Source organism: Lithobates pipiens, unplaced genomic scaffold, assembly GCF_037356315.1.
Source record: "Lithobates pipiens isolate NorthernLeopardFrog02 unplaced genomic scaffold, aLitPip1_a1.2 Scaffold_19, whole genome shotgun sequence".
Lineage (NCBI taxonomy): Eukaryota > Metazoa > Chordata > Amphibia > Anura > Ranidae > Lithobates > Lithobates pipiens.
In genome coordinates, this window is record NW_027507764.1 from 146,811,703 (window position 1) to 146,834,506 (window position 22,804).

Here is a 22,804-nt window from a genome sequence, read left to right on the forward strand (position 1 = left end):
ACCTTGTCAAATTTTGTAAAAGCGTGAATGGACGACCAGGTCGCTGTCTTACACACCTGGGAAACAGACGCTTTATGTCGGAGAGCCCAGGAGGCACCAATTTCCCTGGTAGAATGTGCCATGACAGGAAAGGGGGGCGCCCGCCCCCTTACGGCAGAAACCTGAACCACAATCTGTCTGATCCACTGAGAAATGGTGGCCGACGAGACGGCCAAGCTCTTCATTGGACCAGGCTGCGGGCACATCACCTCCTCATCCTTGTGGAGGATCAAGTAGGAGACTTGCATGACAAGGCCGCCAACTCAAAGCCGCCTTGCAGCTGTAATAGCCCCTAGAAAGACTACTTTCAGAGAGTGTCAATAAGTGAATCTCCCTAATGTTTTCAAACAGCAGTTTTTGAAGCACAGAGCACCAGATTTAAATCCTTCGGAGGTAGCGGTGGTCGTACTGAAATGGCCACACGTCGAATCCCCTGAACAAACGCAATGAGTGAGTTGCCAAAGGTCGCTGAAAAAAAAGACAGCCAAAGCTGATATCTGCCCCTTAATGGTACTTAAAGCAAGTTTGATCCACTCCTTGCTGCAAAAACAGCAGGATCCTGGAAACTGAATATGTACGCGGACTCCACCCCATCTCCTCACACACGGAGATGAAGGACTTCCACGTAAGACGATAAATCTGAGAAAAGGACTTCTGTGCCCTCAGCATAGTGGAGATTACCGAAGCCAACAGTACTCGGTCACGTAGCACCTGGCTTTCAACAGTCATGCCTTTACAACCAGTGACGGTAAAGCAGGATGAAGTATTGGACCTTGTTACAGAAGGTCCTCCTGCATCAGTAGCCACCAAGGAACATCTGCCACCATTCGTACTATGTTGGTGTACCAAGGACATAGAGGCCAATCTGGGTAAATCATAATCACCGGAATCCAGGCGTCTGCGCGCGGGGGGGATGGATTGAGGATTGGGGGAGCATAAACCAGCCGATAATGCCCCCATGGAGCCACCAACTCGCCTGATGCGTCCGCCCAGGGATCTTTTGACCTGGCCACAAACCTCTGTACCTTCCGATTGAGCCAAGAGATCCACATTTGTTGTGCCCCACCTTAGGCAAATTAGTCAAAACACTTCCGGATACAGCAACCATTCCTCCTGGTCCAGCAGCTGACGACTGAGGTAGTCCGCCTGCCAGTTTTCTACACCTGGAATGTATATTGCTGACAGAGCCGGCACGAGCCGCTCTGCCCACTGTAGGATGTGAGCAACCTCCAGAGCTGCAGCTGAGCGCCTTGTCCCTCCTTGATGATTGACACACCACCGCTGTGGCGTTGTCCAACTGGGTCCTGACCGGATGCCCCTATAGCCTCTGCGACCATGTGGAGAGGCACCGCCCAATCGCCCCGAAGCTCCAGCATATTGATTGGTAGGAGGGATTCTTGCTGCATCCAGCAACCCTGGGCCGACTGTAAACCCCTAAAACCCCCCCAGCCGGTCAGGCTGGCGTCCGTTCTGATCACTGTACAATTAAGTGGAAGGAACGGCTTCCCAGACCGAAGGGCCAGAGACCTCAGCCACCAGGAGAGAATCTCTGACTAGCTGGCTCACCCCAATTTAACAATCCAGGGATGTCGGAGATTTGACCCAGAACTCACATGCAAAAACGCAGCGATGACCGACAGGATATCAGCAACTGCATCACTGATTGAGTCTTCCGCTTGTCCGAAGGGAGAAAAACCCTCAACTCCAGAGGAGTCCAGAATCAACCCCAGGTACTCCAGGCGCTGAGTCGCCACCAACACTTCTGGAGATTTAACACCCAACCAAACTCCCAGAGAGTCTGTATGGTGATCTCCACATCCTCCCTTAATTCTAAGGCAGAAGCTGCTCTCAGGAGGAGATTGTCCAGGTAACCCACGATTGCGATCCCTTGTTGTATTAGCAAGGCCAGAATTGGGGCTAGCACCTTGGTGAAGACCCTTGGCGCCGTCGCTAGGCCAAAGAGAGCTACAAATTGGTAGTGCTCGTCCCCGACCGCAAATCGTAGAAACCTCTGATACCTGACGCATATGGGGACATGCAAGTATGAGTCCTTGATGTCCAAAGACTACAAGAAATCCCCGTGATGGAGTGCAGCAACCACAGAACGAACCGATTCCATCCTGAACCTTGACGAAGCAGTTGAGGGCCTTGAGATCCAGGACCGGACAGACCCCTTCCTTCTTTGGGACTACAAACAGATTGGAGTTGAATCCCTGAAGCCTTTCTGGCATCTGTACAGGTACTATCACCCCGCGTAGCAGCAGGTCCTGTACTGCCCCAGATGAGCGGTAAAAATCTGTTTGGCAGACAAGAAAGAAACACCATCTTGTAGCCCGATGAAACCAGTTCGCAGAGCAACTGGTCGGAAAGGAGAGGTCTACTGGACTGCAAACTCCCGAAGGCGGCCCCCCACCCGAGAGTCGGGCGGGGGCGGAACATCATGCAGCAACAGATTTGCTCGCAGGCTTGTTTGGCATGTGAAACTAGGGACATTTTTGTCCCTCCGCGGGTACCTTGTCTGACTGGGAACGCTTACCTGCCGACCCGAGGGGACAAAAAAGCCAGTTTCCATCTACGGCGTGGCTCCTTACCCTTCCTGGACTGTGGGAGCAGAGTACTCTTTCCCCCAATAACGTTCTTAATAATGTCATCCAGCGAGGCTCCAAATAGCCTCTCAGCTTGGAAGGGCAAATCCGCCAGTGCTTTCTTAGATGCCTGGTCCGCAGACCAGCACTTAAGCCAAATCAAGCGACGCAGCACCACTGCTGATACTGAGGCTCTAGAAAGCAAAGAGGCTGTATCCAGGGCCGCATACCAGACATACTTAAGGCCGTGGACCAACTGGTCTGCCAGTTCCACAGACTGGGGAAACCTGTTCCTTCCCCAACTCGCAGTGCAACAACTTAGCCCATTGAGTAATAGTTTGTGACACTAAGGCCGTGGCTGACACAGACTACAATGCTGACCCCCTTCTGTCGGCAGGGTCCTTGAAAGCAGGGGACCCTTCCACCGACATTGTGGTTATCTTATTTAACCTAGATAACGGGGGTTGGGGGAATTCAACTGGAGGAAATGACCATTTCTTCAGGAAACTCTCCTCAAAAGGGTAATGTCTCAGGACTGAAAAGGCCTGTTGCGGGCTTCCCCATTCCTTGTAAATCGATAAAGTGCTCCTACTAGCGATTTTTCCTGCGCTGATCCGGAGTCATCCTCACTGTCCTGGTCTGCATCTTCTGAAACGTTAGAACAGGGGCCGCCTGTCACAGGGGGAGTCAAGTCTGAATCAGTTTTCCCCAGAAGACGGTGGTGGGAGGGGGAGTTTACCACCCTGGCGCCCGTACGCCGCTTTTACCCTGGCAACAAAAGATTCCAGGAGCGCCGACAGAGTGTCCATAGGCACCGCAGGTGCAGGGGAACCGGTTGCTATAACAGGGATGTCTGAGGAAGAAGCGCCAGCTTCTGACACCATGCTGACTCACTCTTGCCTGTCACCCTTAGGGACCTAAGGCAATAAAGAATGCCCACCCTCCTCCTTGCTGCCACAGACTGAGGGGCCCCCCACAGTACTCACCACTCTGTCCCAGGTACTGCGCTGTGCTGCCACTGTCCCCTCTGCCTGCCATGAGGTGTTCTGTGTCAGATTCGAGCTGTTCCAGGTTTAACCAGCGCCCACCGCTAAAGGATAACAGATCTGAGGCTACTAAAAAATGGCCGCCAGCCTCAACAAAAGCGTCTAAAACCACCAGCAAAATGGCTGCCGGACTCCAAGAAAATGGCCGTGGTTAAAAGAAAATGGCCGCAGCGGCCAGTCCCCACATGGCAGCACACAGAGACCCCAAAAACATCACTAAGACAGGGAAAAAATTAGCAGACCACCAACCGCCCAGCGCAGCCCCCTGCCAGGACCCAGAAAACCCCCAGCCAGGTACGTGCTCTGCACCCCCTATGCCCAGTCACACAGCGGCCCCTTAGCATGGGGAGGATGGAAAGGGCCAGGGAGAGAAGAAAGGGAGAGACCCACTAGTCGACCTCCCAGGGAATACCCAGCTGCTCTATCCTGCCGAAAAAGGTGGAACCATACTTAACCCTTCTGCCAGGACTGCTGGACACATTCCACGAACAGACCCATCACCCGAGCAGTACGGGGTCGCTGTTGGCTAGGGCACATTGTGACACGGACAGCAGTAACCCCGGAGCATATAGCTCACGGCTTCCCCTGAAGCAGACGGGGCATATCGTGGCTGACTCAGTGGGTAGCTAAGGTCTGCACACGCTCGATGGCCAGGCTGGGGAGACTACCAAGATCTATATTATCCAGCCTGCCACCTAGCCCAGTTGCTTGTAGATCACAGGAATCAAAAAACAGTAGAAAAATTTCCAAGGACCATTGGTCCCCACAGGCAGCCAGGTCCTTCTAGACTAGGCAGAAAAAAACTGAGCTGCTGGTAGCAGAGTGAGGGGTTATAGCCAGTAGGTACTGTACAGCTTTGCTGTTTTTATGTGCTCTGCCTAGTCCTCTCCTAAAGGTGGCAATATAACCCTAAGGTCAAGATTAAAGGTGCTGTGTCCGACAATGAACGAAAGAGAAAGGACGTCAATTTTGATAGGGTACGTTGTCGCATTACTGCACAATTGTCAGTGCTCTGATCAGGAAGGGGGTAAAATCTTCAATGGCTGAAGTGGTTAAAATCATGGTCTTTTTGGCCGCTCAAGTTGATAAATTCTTTCCACTTTTAGACAACGCGGATTAGCACTATGGTATCTGTCAAAGGGTGCACTAGACTATTGGGGGGGGGGGGGGGGGGGTGACCTTCAGCAGGGCAAACGTTCATCTGTTCTGAATGGTCTTCCTCTCGCTGGGTTTCTACTATAGCCAAAAGTGAGTATTGTGGGGTACTAATGCAATAGGGTGTGGGAGACAGGGTAAACATGTCCGGAAGGATTATACGAAAACCTAGAATGTCCTAAAACAAATCCTTGTGTTGAAAAAGGTACCTTATAAATGGTCTTAAAGTCTGCGACCAGTGGTGTGTTGTAACACCTGAGGCAAAGCTCTGACTTGACACTTTGCATCCCCTATGTGCTCCTGCAAAGTTTACAAATAAGGATTCTGACATCAAGATAAGCCAAAAGACTTATCCTAACATCTAATAATTTTCTTTTATTGACTTCTGAGGTGGAATAAAATGTTGGCAGGACAACGTCCTGCGTTCTGTGAAACGAGGATACTTTGGGGAGGAAACTAAGGTCTGTTTTTGAGCACAACCCAATCCTCTTCTTCACCCCTTGTGAACTGTCCAGTGCTTTTTGGGGAAGCCAACTTTTTCCTGCTGGGCCTTCTTATACACTTTCATTGCTTGGCTACAAAAATGAGGACTCCCAGTAATGGGAGGGGTTATATGGGGGAAGATCACGCCTTAAGGGGCGTGCCAGTGTCCAGCACCTGATGGTCCGATATAACCCACATAGTTATTACTATGGCGCTGTGTCTCCTGATGTACATCAAAGAAAAGGATTTTACAGGTAAGCTGTTTTAGGGGGACACAGCGCCATAGTAATAACTATGTGGGATGTCCCATAGCAATGGCAACTGAAGGGGGGGGGGGGAGGAGACAGAATCAAGGAAAAAAGGAGGCCAGAGGACTCATACTGCAGCCTGCAGTATATGCTGTGCCCAAAGGCAATCTCCTCATGACCTTTAATATCGATTTGAAAAAAATCGGATAAACGTCTGAACCAAAGACCAATGTTGAGGTCTTACAGATCTGAGCCATAGAGACCTGATGATGCATCACCCAAGAGGCACTAATCACCCTGGATGAGTGTGCTCTCAATATGAGAAGGAAGAATTTTCTTCTTTAAGCTAAAGCTTGATCAATCACTTGACAAACCCATCTGGAAAACAGTAGATCTCGACACTGCCTGTCCATATCTTGGACCCGCTCTCTGGCAGTACAAACAAAACCTGTGTTTTGCGAACCTGAGCGGTCACCTTTAAATAGATTCTGATCGCTCTTACTACATCAAGAGACTATAGTGCTTTCTCTTCCCCAGATTAAGGCTTCTGGGGAGAAAGGAGGAAGAATATCTCGGTTTAAATGAAAACCGGTTACCACTTTTGGTAAGAGTTCAGGATGAGGACCTCAAATCACCTCGTCCTTATACCTGATGAAATATGGCTCTTACAAGACAGCTGTTAGCTTCAATACTCTTCTAGCAGAAGAAATGGCAAGCAAAAGATTATCTTTATTGTCAAAGAACCAAGAGAATTTCTCGTAAGGTTCAAACGGCTGATTTAACAAAGCTGACAAGACCAATCTTAAATCCTAAGGATTTAAAGGTGCCTTGATAAGGGGATAAACTGTCTTAACCCCTGAATAAGCTACGCACCAAGAGTGGGAAGCAAGAAGCCATAGGAAAAGACAGACATCAGCCTGGATCTGGCTCATAATAAAAGTCAAGGCCAGCTTAATTTCAGATCCCATATGCAGGAATCCTGCCTATTGACATACCTCCTGGGGTGCCAACCCCTGGATACATACCAAGAAACCTATGCCTTCCAGATTCTATAGTAAGCGACTCTGGAAGCCGGCTTCCTGGCATTAGTCAAAGTAGACACTACTGAAGGAGATCACCCACAATCTTTTATAGAGTGAAATTCAACAGTCAAACCTGTTAAACTTGTCCATAAAGTAGGATGAAATACCAGACCCTGTGCAAGAACGTCTGGCTATAATGGCAGAGTCCAAGGACTTAAACTGCCCTCCTTATGATCTCGATAAATTCAGATCTTCTGGGACCCGCTGGGGCCACCAGAATCACCTCCTTCTGTTTCTGCTTAATCCTGCGGAGAAGGTGCGGAAGTAGCAGAACTGGAGAAAAAGCATAGATCAGCGAGAACTGATCCCCTGTGAAAACGAATGCGTCTATTCCGCCTGCTAGCGGACCCTGTTTGACAAAGTTGTCGACCTTACTAATGAATGTGGACGCGAATAGGTCCATGTCCAGTGTACCCCATTTGAGATATTGCTAGGAAGATGTCGGGGTGAAGAGATCATTCTCCCGGAAATAATTGTTGGCATCTCAAGTAGTACACCTGAAATATTAAAATTGCCGATAGGCAAGGTGTTGTGTTCATTTTGCGTTAACAGGAGTTTAGAGGCAGGGACTTTTAGAGGCATAGTAAAAAAAAAAAAAAAAAAAAAAAAAAAACTGCCAACGCAGCTCATCCAACGCAAAACACAAATGACATAAAATGCAGTCAATTCCATAGGTCCAACATCCCTCTAACATCACTAGTCAGAGCATTTTACAGTACGTGCTTTGAGGTATTCCTCCTCTTCATCAACTTATCTAGGGGATAAGTCCTGTGCACATGCTGCAACTGGTGACAGAGGGAAGTTGGACCTACTGGGATGTAGACCGATTCAATGCTGCTCCACACTGGCTCACTACACACCTGGTGCTCCTACCGTCTGAAATTCTGGGTTTGTGAGTGCAAAACACATACTTTTTAATCGTTCTCTTTAAAAAAAATTTACACTTTCCTGTCCCTGAAGCAACCACTTCATCTGCTCACAGTGTGTGGCTAGATCTGGAAAATCACGTCAGGAGCATAAGTCTAATCAAAAATCAAGCTGTTTGCATCTCTCCAAAATGTAATTAAAATTTCAAGGGTGAGGGGAATATTTAAATAACTTTCACGTTTTATTACCTGAGGCAAAACATAGCTTCTTTGATCTCCACCAGCCCACTGTGGAGCCACCTACATGGAAGAAAAAAAATGTTTTTAAAACATCAAAAAGGAAGACAAAGCCATGAAGTTAGTATTAAAGGTACCTGGAAACATCCTGGCTGCTGGTATGCCAAGGGTATTTGCTGCAACATGACTGGTGAGTTTGGGTAAGGACAAGCCTGCAAAAAAAGGATATTAGCAATAATTCACGACTGGCCATAAGGACCATGCATTGTAAAGTCCACGTTAACCTGAAACTTTATTCGTACAGAAAAATTTCATATACACTCTGTACAGTATTTCCTTGTGCAATTTTAAGGCGGTCTCTATATTATCTGTCCCTCTAGTTTATTTGGACCAAGCTGGTTCAAACCATTTCCTTCACCAAATACAGCACTGACTCCAAGTAGGGATCGACAGAGCTTTGCATTGTAATAACTGTATGCAGCTTTAGCTTTATAGTACACAGTGCTGGTTTCCAGCTGTGATACAGACTTCTGACAGACTTTCTGGAAGAAAAGTCAGTCTGAGTGGCGCTCAGCCATTCAGACACAGCTTTGTATTCTGGGAATACAAAACTTCCTCTGATGGGCAAAGTCAGAGCGAGATGTCATCAGCCTGTCTCAGCCAATCTTAGGAAGCTTTGCATTTGTTCATAGAATACAAAGTTGCCTCTGCATTCTTGAGCGCCTTACAAGTAGGTGTGAGACGGAAGTCTCACAGCCAGAATTCGGCACTGTGTACTGTATATAGTTGAAGCTACATGTAGTACATACAGTGCTTAGAACCAGTGTAGAACTTTGTGAAGGAAATGGTTTGTTTGAACAAGCTTGGTCCAAGTGACAGGAAATATGGAGATCAGCTTTAACATAGTAATTGCATTGTTCTGCTCGAGAAGTAAAAAAATTGGCAGATTGTGACAGACCCCCGTACTCAAGAGTCTGTCCGCTGTATAAGCTTTTGCCCAGCACCATCCAAGGTCCCTTAGCCCACCCAGTCACTTGTCGAGACATTAGTGTAGGGTGGAAAACATGCTCTTTTTTCAAACACAGGCACAAAGCTATACATTTAGGGGACAACCCCCCTTCTTTGCATAATGACACAGGGTGTGGTAAACTATATTCAGTAACAAGAGACACACAAGTGTATTCAATTTTCCAACAGTAGACCGTCTTAGCAGGGAGGGCTGTTGGTGGAATTTTCCCTCCTCCCTGCCCCGATCTACATGCTAGAAACAAATATCCCATAATAAGATGCTCCCAAGGAAGACAAACAATAGAACAATGGGATACAGCCACACCTAAAACGATCTACTAAAAAGTATACAACAGTTTATGAGACCAAGCTCATACAATATTCCAGCAGTCGGAATGGTCAAATTTATCTTCATATATTTCTTGAGGGATATTGTTTAGAAATATTACTGTCCCAAGTGAAAGAGCCCCTTCATTCTTTTCATCAAACCACACACATAAGACCCTTGATAACAGGGGTAAAAAGTTAGTGCAGACCCAACTGGGGTTCTCATCACTCTGTTTCTAATAGACACATGGTAACTTGCACATAAGAGGGGCCAGGGGAGCTGGACAAGGAGTTTCCAGAGCTAAGGTAAAGCTCCCGGCCCAAAGTGACTCCCGTCACGCATCTCCCCTTTCGACAGAAGTCTAACACAGAAGGGGACCCCAAACAGATTGACTGAAGTTAGTCCGTAGTTCCAGTCCCCCAATGCCCACACATTGTCCCAAACAGAGCATTACTCACCCAGCCAACCTCTGCCTCTCATAAAACATAGCCGCTGCTGGGAAGAAGTGCAGACCGGTCCTTCCCCCTGGAGTCCTTTCAGCCGCTGGAGAGAAGACAGGGTGGCTGGGCTCACTTCAGCAAGCTGTTGGGGATCTGGGCCAGCTCCCCAGCATCCCTGGGATTTACAGGTGGAGACTGTAGTCCCATCCACTTTTACTAGATAAAAATTCCCCAGTGTTTGCAGAGCAAGGCTGACACCCCCCTGTCCCAATGCCGGACCCTTTTCTGGAGTTGTTTCAGTGGAAACCGAAGTCCCATCCACTACCGCCCCATCCACTACCACCGGAAATCCATCTTTTGTTAGTTGAGGAAAGAGGCCAGCAGCACTCTGCCCTATAGCAGCTCAAGCTGCAGTTGTGATGTGCCAAATGCATTCTCTCCCTGGAGCTCCTATGGAGTTAACTGTTGTGGGCAGAGGTCAACTGCACCATGCTCTGAAGCCAGCTCTTCTGTTGTAGGTTCTCCGGGTAGATGCTGCTCACCAGAAAAATCTATTAAATCCCTTAAGATGGGAAATAGGCAGATTCACTACAGGAACAAAACTTTTAACCACCTCAATACAGGGCACTTACAGCACTGTCACACTTTGAACAATTGAGCGGTCATGCTACACTGTAACCATGTGAAATTGTTATTTTCATCACACAAATACAGCTCTTTTGGTGGCATTTAATCACTCCTGGGTTTTTTTTTTTTTTTTCAAAAAATAAAATAGCCCCCCACCCAAAAAAAATAAAAAATAGCAGCTCATAGTTCTTTGTGGCTCACTTTCTATATTGAGTCACGCTAAACCTTCATATAAAGTCAATATGTGCAACAATAACCACTTAACAACTGGCCCATAGCTGAATGACGGCTACAGGGCGGTTGCTTAACTCTGCAATACCCGGCCATGCTCAGCCATATTCGGCGATACACAGCCATGCTGAGCCATACCCAGCCATACTTGGCTGTACTCAGCCTCTGTATGTGGCCATGCTGTGGAAGTCTCACATGTGGTATCGCCGTACTCAGGAGTAGGATAATCTATTTTGGGGTGTCATTTTTGGTATGTACATGCTATGTGTTAGAAATATTGTATAAGTGGACAACTTTATGTTAAAATAAAAAATGCATTTTGACCACTTTCCACCCGCCGTCCTTGACTTTGTGCGGGGATATAGCTACAGGCATCATTCAGATATCAGCCTTTTCAGCTGGCGATTCCCTACACCATAAGAACAATCATAGCAGCTGTTCCACTGCTTGATCGTTGTTACGGGAGGCCCCCCTCCCGCGCTTCTACCGACTCACCAATACGATCGAAGCCAGAATAGTTTATTTCAGGCTTCCCAGTCTAGAGGTGAGATGTGGGGTCTTATTGAACCTATATCTCATTGTAAAGAGGACACGTCATGCCATATTCCTATTACAAGGGATGTTTACATTCCTTGTAATAGGAATAAAAGTGATCAAAAAAATTTTTTGGGGGAAAATAAAGTGTCAAACTAAAATAAAGTAAAATGAATAAAAAAATTTAAAAAAGGTTTAAAGCGTCCCTGCCATGTGCTCGCATGCAGAAGCGAACGCACACGCAAGTCCCGCCGACATATGAAAACTGTGTTCAAACCACCCATGTGAGGTATCGCTGCGAACGTTAGAGCACGAGCAATAATTATGGCCCTAGACCACCTCTAACTCAAAACACGTAACCAGTAAAAAAAAATTAAAGCGTCGCTTATGGGGATTTTTAAGTAGCGACGTTTGGCTTCTTTCCACGAGCGTGTGCAATTTTGAAGGGTGACATGTTGGGTATCTCTTTACTCGGCGTAACTTCATCTTTCACATTATGCAAAAACATTCGGCTATCTTTTCGTTTTTTTATTTTTTTTTTAAAGCACAAAACTTTTTTCCCCAAAAAAAAATGTGTTCGAAAAATTTATATTTTATTTGTACTTTTCTGGCATATTAGAGTCTGAAGAAATGATAGGCCGTCAGTACATCAGGTGTGCTCAATTTTCAGATATTGGCACCATAGCTTGTGGACTCTATAACTTTCACACAGACCAAATAATATCCACCAATTTGTACTTATTTTTACCAAAGATATGTAGTAGTATAAATTTTGGGCAAAATTTCTGAAGAAAAATTACTAATCTGCTAAATTTTATAACAAACGAAGAAAAATGTATTTTTTTTTTTTTTTACAGAATTTTCAGTCTTATTTTATAGCACAAAAAAAACAAACTGTGGTGATTAAATACCACCAAAAGAAAGCTCTATTTGTGTGAAAAAAAGGAAAAAATTTCATATACAGTTGATGACCGTGATATTGTGTCAATCTCGCCGCTTCTATCGGCGAGATTGACACCCTATGAGCTCCGTCGCAGGAGCCAGCGCCGAGCTGGCTCGCATCGGGAAAGGAAAAATGTTTCTTTTCCCTTCCCGATATAAGCATCGCTGGCCGGGTTCACACTGGTGCAGGGATCCGAATTGGATTCCCGCCAATACCAGGCACTGCGTTTGGTATGAATCCTAATAGAGAACTCCACGCCAAATTAAAAAATAAACGGCATGGGTTCCCCCTTGGGAGGCATACCAGGCCCTTAGGTCCGGTAGGGATTTTAAGGGGAATCCCCTACGCCGAAAAAAATGGTGTGGGGTCCCCCCCCAAAATCCATACCAGACCCCTATCCGAGCACGCAGCCCTGCCGGCCAGGAAAGGGGGTGGGGACGAGCGAGCGCCCCCCTCCCTCCTGAGCCGTACCAGGCCGCGTGCCCTCAACATGGGGGGTGCCTTGGGGAAGGGGGGGGGCCACGCTGGGGAAGGGGGGGTCTGGTATGGATTTTGGGGGACCATGTTGATGAGGACAAGGGCCTCTTCCCGTCAACCCTGGCCGTTGGTTGTCGGGGGGCTTATCGTAATCCGGGAGCCCCCTTTAATAAGGGGGCCCCCAGATAGCGGCCCCCCACCCTATGTGCATGAGTATGGGGTACAATGTACCCCTACCCATTCAGCTGTGGAAAAAAATGTGACATCGTAAGGGGTGAGGTCACCATGTGACATCAACCGGTGACACCGCCCCTTGTCCCTATATAAGTCGCCGCGCACCGTGTCCCTAGCATTGCGGTCGGAGAGAGCGACGAGTCAACATCTCCAGAAGAATGGAAGGCGGTGGCAGCGACAGAAGACCGGGCCACCGCTAGTAAAAGAGCTGGAAGAAGCGGTGGCCCGGCAAGAAGAACCGAAGAGGGGGATAAGACCCCCCGAAGTCGGAAGAAGAGGGCGGCGACGAAGAAGAAAGCCGGGCTCCTCCGCTAGTAAAAGAGCTAGCAGAAGATAGTGGAGAGGAGTCCGGCGAGAAGACCCCTGAAAACCCCAGGAGCTGTGCAATAAACTATTTTAACCCTTGTGCGTTGTGTTTTTTTTTTACATTTTTTTCCACAGGTGAATGGGTAGGGGTACATTGTACCCCATACTCATTCACATAGGGTGGGAGGCCACTATCCGGGGGCCCCCTTATTAAAGGGGGCTCCCGGATTCCGATACGCCCCCCGCCCGCAGACCCCGACAACCAACGGCCAGGGTTGTCGGGACGAGGCCCTTGTCCTCAACATGGGGACAAGGTGCTTTGGGGCGGCCCCCCCTTCCCCAAGGTACCCCCATGTTGAGGGCACGCGGCCTGGTATGGCTCAGGGGGAAGGGGGCCGCTCGCTCTTCCCCACCCCCTTTCCTGGCCGGCCAGGCTGCGTGCTCGGATAGGGGTCTGGTATGGATTTTGGGGGGGACCCCATGCAGTTTTTTCGGTATAGGGGATTCCCCTTAAAATCCCTACCGGACCTAAGGGCCTGGTATGCCCCCTAGAAGGCATGCAGGCTTCATGAGTGAGGCGACATTATCGCCGCTCTCTTGCTACTATAGGAAAATGACATTTTTCCTATTGCAGCCAGCGCTGGTTAGAGAAGCCTGTCGCCGGGAACCAGCGTGACAGTATCGGCGGCACCTACTGTAGGTACAGTGTTGCTTGACTAATTGTCATTCAAAATGAGCTGTCATTCAAAGTGAGCACCGAAAGCTGAAAATTGGTCTGGTTATTAAGGGGGTTTAGGTGCCCAGTGGTCAATAATGCAGAATTTTAGTATATAAAGTGACTGTGCAAAAATGAAAAAATCATTGATTATCAGACTGTATCATGAATAGTCCACTGTATTAAGATGATTTTCAGATGTGAGACTGACACGATGCACCCAAGAGTCGTGGTTAAGATATCACCTCCACACACACTGCCGCTTACCGACTCCAAATGATCTATTACAGGAGATCACACGTTTGTGGCTTAATACCCAGCCTGGGCCTCCAAGGAATGGAGCAACACCAGCGTCTTCCCAGGTATTATCCTTTTGCACTCTTGGGTGCATTGTGTGTTAGTCTCACATCTGAAAATAATCTTAATACAGTGGACTATTCATAATATTATACAACATGATAATCAATGATTTTTTTCATTTTTGCACGGAGTCACATTATATACTAAAATTCAGCACTATTAATGCTTATTGCACAAATTCACTTTAAGGTTTAGCCCGACTTAATATACAAAGTTGTTTATTGTGTGTATTGCACAGGAAGTTGCAGCTAGGCTTTTTAAAAACACATTTCTCATCCATTCACCAATTCACTTGTTTTTGATGACAGTGCAGTCATTTTGTTTTCATTGTGGCTAACAGTTACCAAATCACTTAAGTGGCCCTCGCTCTTCAAAAGGTTGAGCACCCTTGCCTTAGACACACGGCAAGCCATCTAAGAGCTCTTAGCGGATCATGAGCTGGTTAAACCTGTAGGAATGTTGCCCTTGTGCTTATGATCCACCATTACTTATTGCAAAGTGAGGAATTCCCCTAAAGGGTACTAAATCGACTGCATGAACAAAAAGGGTAATTGGCATTTGACCTGGAAATTGTAAGGCAGAAACAAAAAAGATATCTGGGACCTTATGGGGAGTCGGCTGAATCACAGGCAAAGCAAGTAGATGAGCTTGCACTCAATAGCATGTTTCAGCACTTGAAGGGCAGAGTTACCATTGGTGAACACAACCAATTAAATGTTGCAGCCCATAAAAGACACGGCAAATTCAAAGAAAGGATCATGGTGCCTCAAAGGAGCGTTGCGGCACACGCTAGCGAAGAGAATAAGGAATACACATACAAGGGGACTGGCTTCTAAAATGCACAGATAAGCCCTATTCACCAGCATTGATCGGAAGTGGTGACAATAGTCTATACAGAGAATCAAGTACATACCAAACTAATTTTACCCTTTCAGCAAGCATACTGCAGCAGTCTTCAGAGACTGGTACATCATAGCCTTGGGACATGTAAAGCACCCTGCACTAACTTACATGGTACACAAGTATCTAGAAAGCACACCAGCAAAGGCCAATGCTTGTTGGTTCACTTTACAGGACAACCCTGTGTATTTCTCTGAGCAGGATCCAGAGATGGCCTCCAGGGCTTTTGGTAAGGTAAGCTCTTATAGCTCTGTAGCCATTGAAGAAACTTGCTTGAAGGCTTGATAATATGTATAAAAAAAGTAATACATTTCTTCTCTGAAGACCTAATTTCCCAGGACACTGGCAAAAACACTGTCGCAAAATAGGAGTAGGCAGGGTCACATTAGGCTGTGTTAAAGCTTTGTCTGCCAGTATCAACGATGACACAGTCCTGAGAAACAGATAGAAAACAAAGTATTAAATACTTAATTACTATACAAAGGTCAATTTCTAACCTGAATATAAGAGGCCATAGGACTAAACATGGGAGTAGGCTGAACATATGCATCGGTGACAGGGGTGCTCCACATGCTCTGATATTGTGGTGCTTGGGTGCTAAGCACCACAGTTCTTGGTTGAATGTGTGCACCTAAAAGAAGAATATATGATTAAATGTTTTCCTGAGAACCAGTTATGATAAAATGCAATGTAGATATTTACTCACATGTACTTTGCTTTCTTATAGCTGGTCCAAGTTTTAGTCTCTTGCCATGAAAGCTGACCTGTGTCTTAAGTATAATGCAGAAGTAAATTAAGTTTTTCAGAAAATGGCATAACTACATCTGAGTACAAAATGTATGTAGAGAGCACCACTTATTCCAAATAAAAGGAATCTGCTGGTTATAAAAATTAGAGGTATTCTGCATAACTAAGTTTTATAAAAGGCAAATAGTATCCACTTCCTGGTCTACACAACTTTGCGATTTGAAAACATTGACAAAATCGAATCGAATGGCACTGGTATGCAAAAGGGCATACAGGTATGTCCCCTTTAAGAAATATTGACGCGAGCGCTCCGCGGGCGTGATATCTGCTGGGTGCCCATGATCGTGTCATGGAGAGGAAGAACTGGGAGATGCTTTTGTAAACGCATTTCCCCGTTCTGCCTAGTGACAGGACAGTGATCATAGCTCTCCGTCATCAAGAGCAGTGACCACTGTCCTGTGTGTTGAAGCCCAGCTCGCTCACAGTTAGAATCACTCCCTAGGACACACTTAATCCCTTCACCGCCCCCTAGTGGTTAACTCCTCTACTACAAGTGTCATTTATACAGTAATCAAGGCATTCTTATAGCACTGATTGATGTATAAATGACAATGGTCCCAAAATAGTGTCAAAAATGTCCGATGTATCCACCACAATGTCGCAGTACTGACAAAAAAAAAAAAAAGCGCAGATCACTGCTATTACTAATAAAAAAAATGTTCAAAAATGCCATAAACTATCCCCCCATTTTATAGAAACTATAAATTTTGCGCAAAACAATATTATTGTATTGTATTTTTTTTTTTTTTACAAAAAACATGTAGAATACATATCGGCCTAAACTAAGGAAAAAAATTGTTTATATTTTTGGGGGATATTATAGCAAAAAGAAAAAAAAAATTGGATTGTTGTACTCACCGTAAAATCCTTTTCTCTGAAGTTCGACGGACATAGCTCCTTTAATTCTTGACCTTAGGGTTATCACGCCACCTTCAGGAGAGGACTAGGCAGAACATGTAACACATGTAAAAACACCAAGACTGCACAGCACCGCCCAGGGGGCGGTTCCTCTGGCTATAACCCATCACCCTGCTTCCTGCAGCTAAGTTCATCAAAAAGCAGAATAAGAGAGGTGGGTGCTGTGTCCGTCAATGAACTTCAGAGAAAAGGATTTTACGGCGAGTACAAAAATCCCATTTTCTCTAAAGTTCATTGACGGACACAGCTCCTTTAATTCTTGACCTTAGAGACGTCCCCAAGCAGTGTAAAAAAAAACACGGGAGTGGAAACAGCAAAACATAACTTCACCCACAAAAGGAACACCTCAGAGGAGTTGCCATCTGAAACGGCCACCATCAAAACCAGCAGCCAACTTATGCATCAAAAAAATGCATTTACAACAAACTTATAACTTAAAGTGTAAATGGCAAACTTAGACAGCCGCCTGTAAAACCTTGCGGCCAAAGCATCCAAAGATGCGCTTACGTCAACTTTGTAGAATTTAAAATGTGAGCGGACAACCAAGTCAACGCCTTATACACCTGGGAGACAGCCGCTTGATTTCGGAAAGCCCAGGAGGTTCCAATTGCCCTGGTAGAATGAGCCGTGAAAGGAAGAGAGTGCACCCACCCCTTTAAGGCATAGGCCTGAACCACGATCTGTCTGATCCACCAAGAAATGGTTGGCGACGAGACCGCCAGACTTTTCGGACCAGCCACCAAGACAGTCTGACTTACGGAAAGGAGCCATAGCAGACATACACCTTTGGAAGGAAAGAGGGCTGAGGATGTAGCCCCGCCTTATCCTTGTGAATGACCAGGTAGGGAGACTTGCATGACAAGGCCGCCAACTCAAACCCTCATGGCAGAAGTAATAGCCACTAGAAAGACTATTTTCTGAGAAAGTTACCAAGGGAATCTCCCTGTTTTAAAACGGCGGTTTCTGGTCAGACCGGAGGAACTATGCGTCGAACCCCATTGCACTAAAGTACTCACCAAGGGACACTGGAAAAAGACAGCCAAGGCTATATCTGTCCCTTGATGGTGCTTAAGGCAAGTTTCTGATCCACTTCTGCCAATGTACACAACACAGATGAAAGTTAATATACAAAGATTACAAATGTTGTACATCCATGAGCAACAATAAAAAAAAAAAAAAAAAAAAAAAAAGTTGCTGGGTCAGTAAATACACATACCGTATATACTCGAGTATAAGCCGAGATTTTCAGCCTCTTTTTTGAGGCTGAAAGTGCCCCCCTCGGCTTATACTCGAGTCATCGCTGTCTGCCCGCTCGATCAGCGTGTCGAGCAGACAGACAGCGGCCATTCTATTCAAAAGCCGCGCCTCCGGCTCCGCCTTCGCCTGTGATAGGCGGAACACTGAATTTCCCAGCAGCCTGTGTTCCGCCTATCACGGACATCGTATCATCCTCGTACTACGGACGAGGATGATACGACGTCTGTGATAGGCGGAACACAGGCTGCTGGGAAATTCAGTGTTCCGCCTATCACAGGCGAAGGCGGCGGCGCAGCTTTTGAACTTTACAATGGCCGCCGACGAAGAGGGCACGGGACGGGACGGGGGCAAGGCAAGGCACGACACGGGACGGATGCAAGGAGGCAAGGCACGGCACGGGACGGAGGCAAGGAGGCAAGGCACGGGACGGAGGCTCGGGACAAAGGTAGGCTGGACACACACACACACACACACACACACACACACACACACACACATGGATGGAGACACACACAGGGATGGATGGATGGATGGATGGATGGAGACACACACACACAGGGATGGATGGATGGATGGATGGAGACACACACACACAGGGATGGATGGATGGATGGATGGAGACACACACACACAGGGATGGATGGATGGATGGACACACACACACACAGGGATGGATGGATGGATGGACACACACACACACAGGGATGGATGGATGGACACACAGGGATAGATGGACGGACACACAGGGATGGACGGACACACAGGGATGGACGGACACACACACAGGGATGGACAGGCATGTCTCACCCTCGGCTTATACACGAGTCAATAAGTTTGCCAGTTTTTTTGGGGGTAAATTGGGGGCCTCGGCTTATATTCGGGTCGGCCTATACTCGAGTATATACGGTACACAATAAGAAAATAGAATGTACATACATGTGGACTGGGAAGTATGTAAGCATAATATGCAGACAATAATACGACATCAATACCCAGCATGTACTGGCATAAAACAAGAATCAATAAAGCCCTATGAATGTCATGAGACCCTGCTTGCTTCTTCAGGGGCGGATGCATGAATGTTGTATCTGCAATGTAAATAAGATCAATAAATGTTGTTGATAAATGGGGGCAGAATTGGCAAGAGGTCTGAAACAGAGACTTCATACTTACCAAAGGTCTGAGATAAATTGCCAAACGCTGGATATCACAATGGCAGCCCTATAGTGCATCCAGCTCAGGAGCCGAGGGGGCGGAACAAAGGCCACAACAAGGGAACATCCGAAGAAACAGCACGGTCTGGATAGGGGTATTTCTCAAGGCGGTCTCCACTTAGCCCCTTAAAATCATGTCTGGAAAAGGTCTGCAAAGATGCACATATATCAGAGGGCATAACTGCATATAGCAATAGCTCCAAATAGCCTCTCACCTTGGAAGGGCAAATCTGCCAGTGCTTTTTTAGATGCCTGGTCCGCAGACCAGCATTTCAGCCAAATCAGGCACCATAGTACCACTGCTGATACTGATGCTCTAGAGAGCAGGGGGACCATATCCAGGGCCACATCACAGACATACTTAAGGCCATGCACCAACTCATGTGCCAGTTCTGCGCAGACTGGGGGAGATTGTTGCTTCTCCAATTCATGGCGCAACAACTTTGCCCAATCAATAAGCGTCTGCGACACCAAGGCCATGGCCAGCACAGATCGTAACGTTGACCCCACCACCGTAAACATGGACCGGGCAACTGCTTCGGTGCCCTGCTGGCAGGGTCCTTGAAGGCAGGAGTCCCTTCTACCGGAATCGTGGTTACTTTATTTAACCTGGATACCAGGGGGTCCATGACCGGGGGAGACGCCCATTATTTCAGGAGACTCTCCTCAAAGGGGTAACTGCCATTCTTCTTGGGACTGAAAAGGCCAGTTGCGGACTTCCCCATTCCTTGTAGATGAGCTTATCAAAATAAGTCAAATATGGAAACACCTTAGGCATGCAGGCCGCTTTGCGGGACCCAAAAGGGCCTGCCACCTCAGTAGAAGTTCCTGCTGCATCCTTATCTTCAGGGTATCCTGCACTGCAGTGATAAGTGCTCCAACTAGCGCTTTTTCCTGCGCTAACCTGGACAGATTCATTTTCACTGTCCTGGTCCACATCCTCTGACACGTCAGAACAGGGGCCGCCAGTCACTGTGGGGCCAGAGTCTGAATGAGAGCTCTCCCCAGAAGACAGGGGGGGTCAGTGGGCGTTTACTCCCTTTGAGCCCGCACGCCACTTCCATCCTGGCAACAAAGGTCTACAGGACCGCCAATAAAGCGTTCGCAGGCACCGCATTTTTAGCAGGAGAGCCGGTTGCAATAGGGGGGGGGGATGTCTGGGGAAGAAGCACCAGCTTCTAACGCCTTGCTGACCCTCACTCGCCTGCCACAACATCCCACCTTCCTAGCTGCTCACAGACTGAGGGGCCCCTCCGCAGGACTCACCTTCCCGACTGAGTGCTGCGCTGCCACTGACCGCTCGGCCCTGTGTTAGTCACAAAGTGAAAACCACGCTGTACACAGACCAAGCACAGAGGTAAAAACACGCTGAGGCTACAAGAAGATGGCCACCAGCCGTTCTAGTAAAAAAAAATAACCAAGAAAATAGACGCCAAACTTTCTAGAAAAAACTGACAGCACATACACTGCATAGGACTACAGGAAAATGGCCGCGGCCTCAGCAAAATGGCAGGAGGCCTGCAAAGCGGCTTCTAGCGTAAAACGGCACAAGCACATCATAGTAAAGAGAAAAAAGACCCCAACAGCCAGCGCAGCCCCCCGCCAAATCCCGGGGGACCCCCGACCAGGTATACACACCGCACCTCATGCCCAGTCACACAGCAGCCCCAGCAAGGGGAGGGGGGAAATGAGGGATAGAGAGGGGAAAGGGAGAGAGGAAAGGGGAGAGAGGAAAGGGGAGAGGGGAAAGGGGAGAGGGGAGAGGGGAGAGGGGAAAGGGGAGAGGGGAAAGGGGAGAGGGAAAGGGGGAGAGGGGAAAGGGGAGAGGGGAAAGGGGAGAGGGGAGAGAGGAAAGGGGAGAGGGGAAAGGGGAGAGGGGAGAGAGGAAAGGGAGAGGGGAGAGAGGAAAGGGAGAGAGAGAGAGGCCCCCTAGTCGACCTCCCAGGGAATGCCCAGCTGCTCTATCCTGCCGAGGCAGGGAGAACCGTACTTACCCTTCCTGTCGGGATTACTGGACACCAGCACCACAGACCCATCATCCGAGCAGTACAGGGCGGCTGCTGGCCATGGCACACTGACACGGACAGCAGTAGCCCGGTGATACGTATGCCCGGAGCATATAGCTCACTGGCCGCCCCTGGAGCAGAAGGGGCATGTCATGGCTGGACCCAGCGTGTATCAGGGACTGCTCACGCTCGATGACCAGGCTGGGGAGACTACAAGGATCTATATTATCCAGCCTGTCACCCAGCCCAGCTGTTGATTGTAGATCACAGGATCAAAATTTCAGAAAAAATTCCCAGGACCAATGGTCCCTCTCAGGGAGCCAGGTCCTTCAACACTAGGCAGAAAAAAAACTGAGCTGCAGGAAGCAGGGTGAGGGGTTAGAGCCAGAGGGGCCAGAGTCTTGCTGTTTTACATGTGTTACATGTTCTGCCATGTCTTCTCCTGAAGGTGGCGTGATAATCCTAAAGTCAAGAATTAAAGGAGCTGTGTCCATCAATTAACAAAAGAAATATTGCTTTTTTTCCCAGAAAGTTACGATTTTTATTGTTTTTAGCCCAAAAAATAAAAACCGCACAGGCGATCAAATACCATCAAAAGAAAGCTCTATTTGTGGGCAAAAAAGGACGTCAATTTTGTTTGGGGTACAATGTTGCAAGACTGCGCAATTGTCAGTTAACGCAACGCAGTGCCAAAATGCAAAAAGTGCTCTGTCATTGAGCAGCCAAATCCTCCGGACTGAAGTGGTTAAGCGGAGGTCCACCCTAAAATGGACCTCCGCTCATCGGAATCCCCCCCCCCCCCCTCCGGCGCCACAATCGGCACCTTTCAGGGGGGAGGGGGGTGCAGTTACCTGGATAATCCAGGTAACTGCACCCACTTCGGGCTAGCTCTCTGCGGAAAGGGGCGTACGTTACGCCCCTTTCCGCAAGTGCCCGCCCCCTTCAGCAAGTGCCCCGCTGCCTGCTGGGAAACACACAGCTCCCAGAGGCAGCGGGGACCGTCCGGATTGCGCCGCGCGGCTCGCGCATGCGCAGTAGGGAACCGGGAAATGAAGCCGAAAGGCTCCATTTCCTGATTCCCATACCCAAGATGGCGGCGGCAGGACCCGATAGACGAGCGAGCGATCGGCTTCGGGTGCCGACATCGCGGGCGCGCTGGACAGGTAAGTGTCACTATTTAAAAGTCAGCAGCTGCAGTATTTGTAGCTGCTGGCTTTAAAAAAAAAAAAAAAAAAAAACGCGGAGTCCCGGTGGACTCCCGCTTTAAAGGTAGGACGCGGATTCTGATTATAAATGTACATGAAATCTAATTCTATACAGTTGGATTTTCACAGATCAGAGGTTAAGAGTGCACTTCTTAAAGTAGATGTAAACCCTCATATACACCCAGTGAAGTGAACAGCCTCAGATACACAGATGAAACAAATCTCCCTATATAAGCTTTACATGTATATCTGCTGTCTTCAGCTGTATAGATCCTTTAAAAGTGCAGATTGTTTTACATATTTCTCTATTCCTCTTCAGCACTGAGTGTAAAGCCTGGGCATACAGCTAGGACAGCTGATTGGAGGAAAGGCACCCCCCCCCCCCCCCTCCACATTGGCAAAGGAAGTAATGTGCAGAGCTCTGCTGTGACAAGTCAAGCTCTGTGCTAATTTATAGCAACGTTCCATGACACAAATTTTAGACTGCTTTTATCTCCTGCGTCAGAGAACTTGTTAGAAGTTATCAGGCTGATAACAGAGCTACAGAGCAGGA

At 47.7% G+C, this 22,804-nt stretch overlaps 1 protein-coding gene across 1 annotated transcript in view; it reads right to left on the bottom strand.

Moving 5' to 3' along the window:
- Nucleotides 1-22,804, bottom strand: part of DAZL (deleted in azoospermia like) — a 127,637-nt gene that overhangs the window by 56,258 nt on the left and 48,575 nt on the right. Inside the window, exons 5-8 of the mRNA XM_077491380.1 lie at nucleotides 15,551-15,614; nucleotides 15,342-15,475; nucleotides 7,879-7,953; nucleotides 7,754-7,804 (exon numbers count right to left, since the gene is read on the bottom strand). Of these exons, the coding sequence (XP_077347506.1) occupies nucleotides 7,754-7,804; nucleotides 7,879-7,953; nucleotides 15,342-15,475; nucleotides 15,551-15,614 (324 nt within the window). The remainder of the gene's footprint in view (nucleotides 1-7,753; nucleotides 7,805-7,878; nucleotides 7,954-15,341; nucleotides 15,476-15,550; nucleotides 15,615-22,804) is intronic.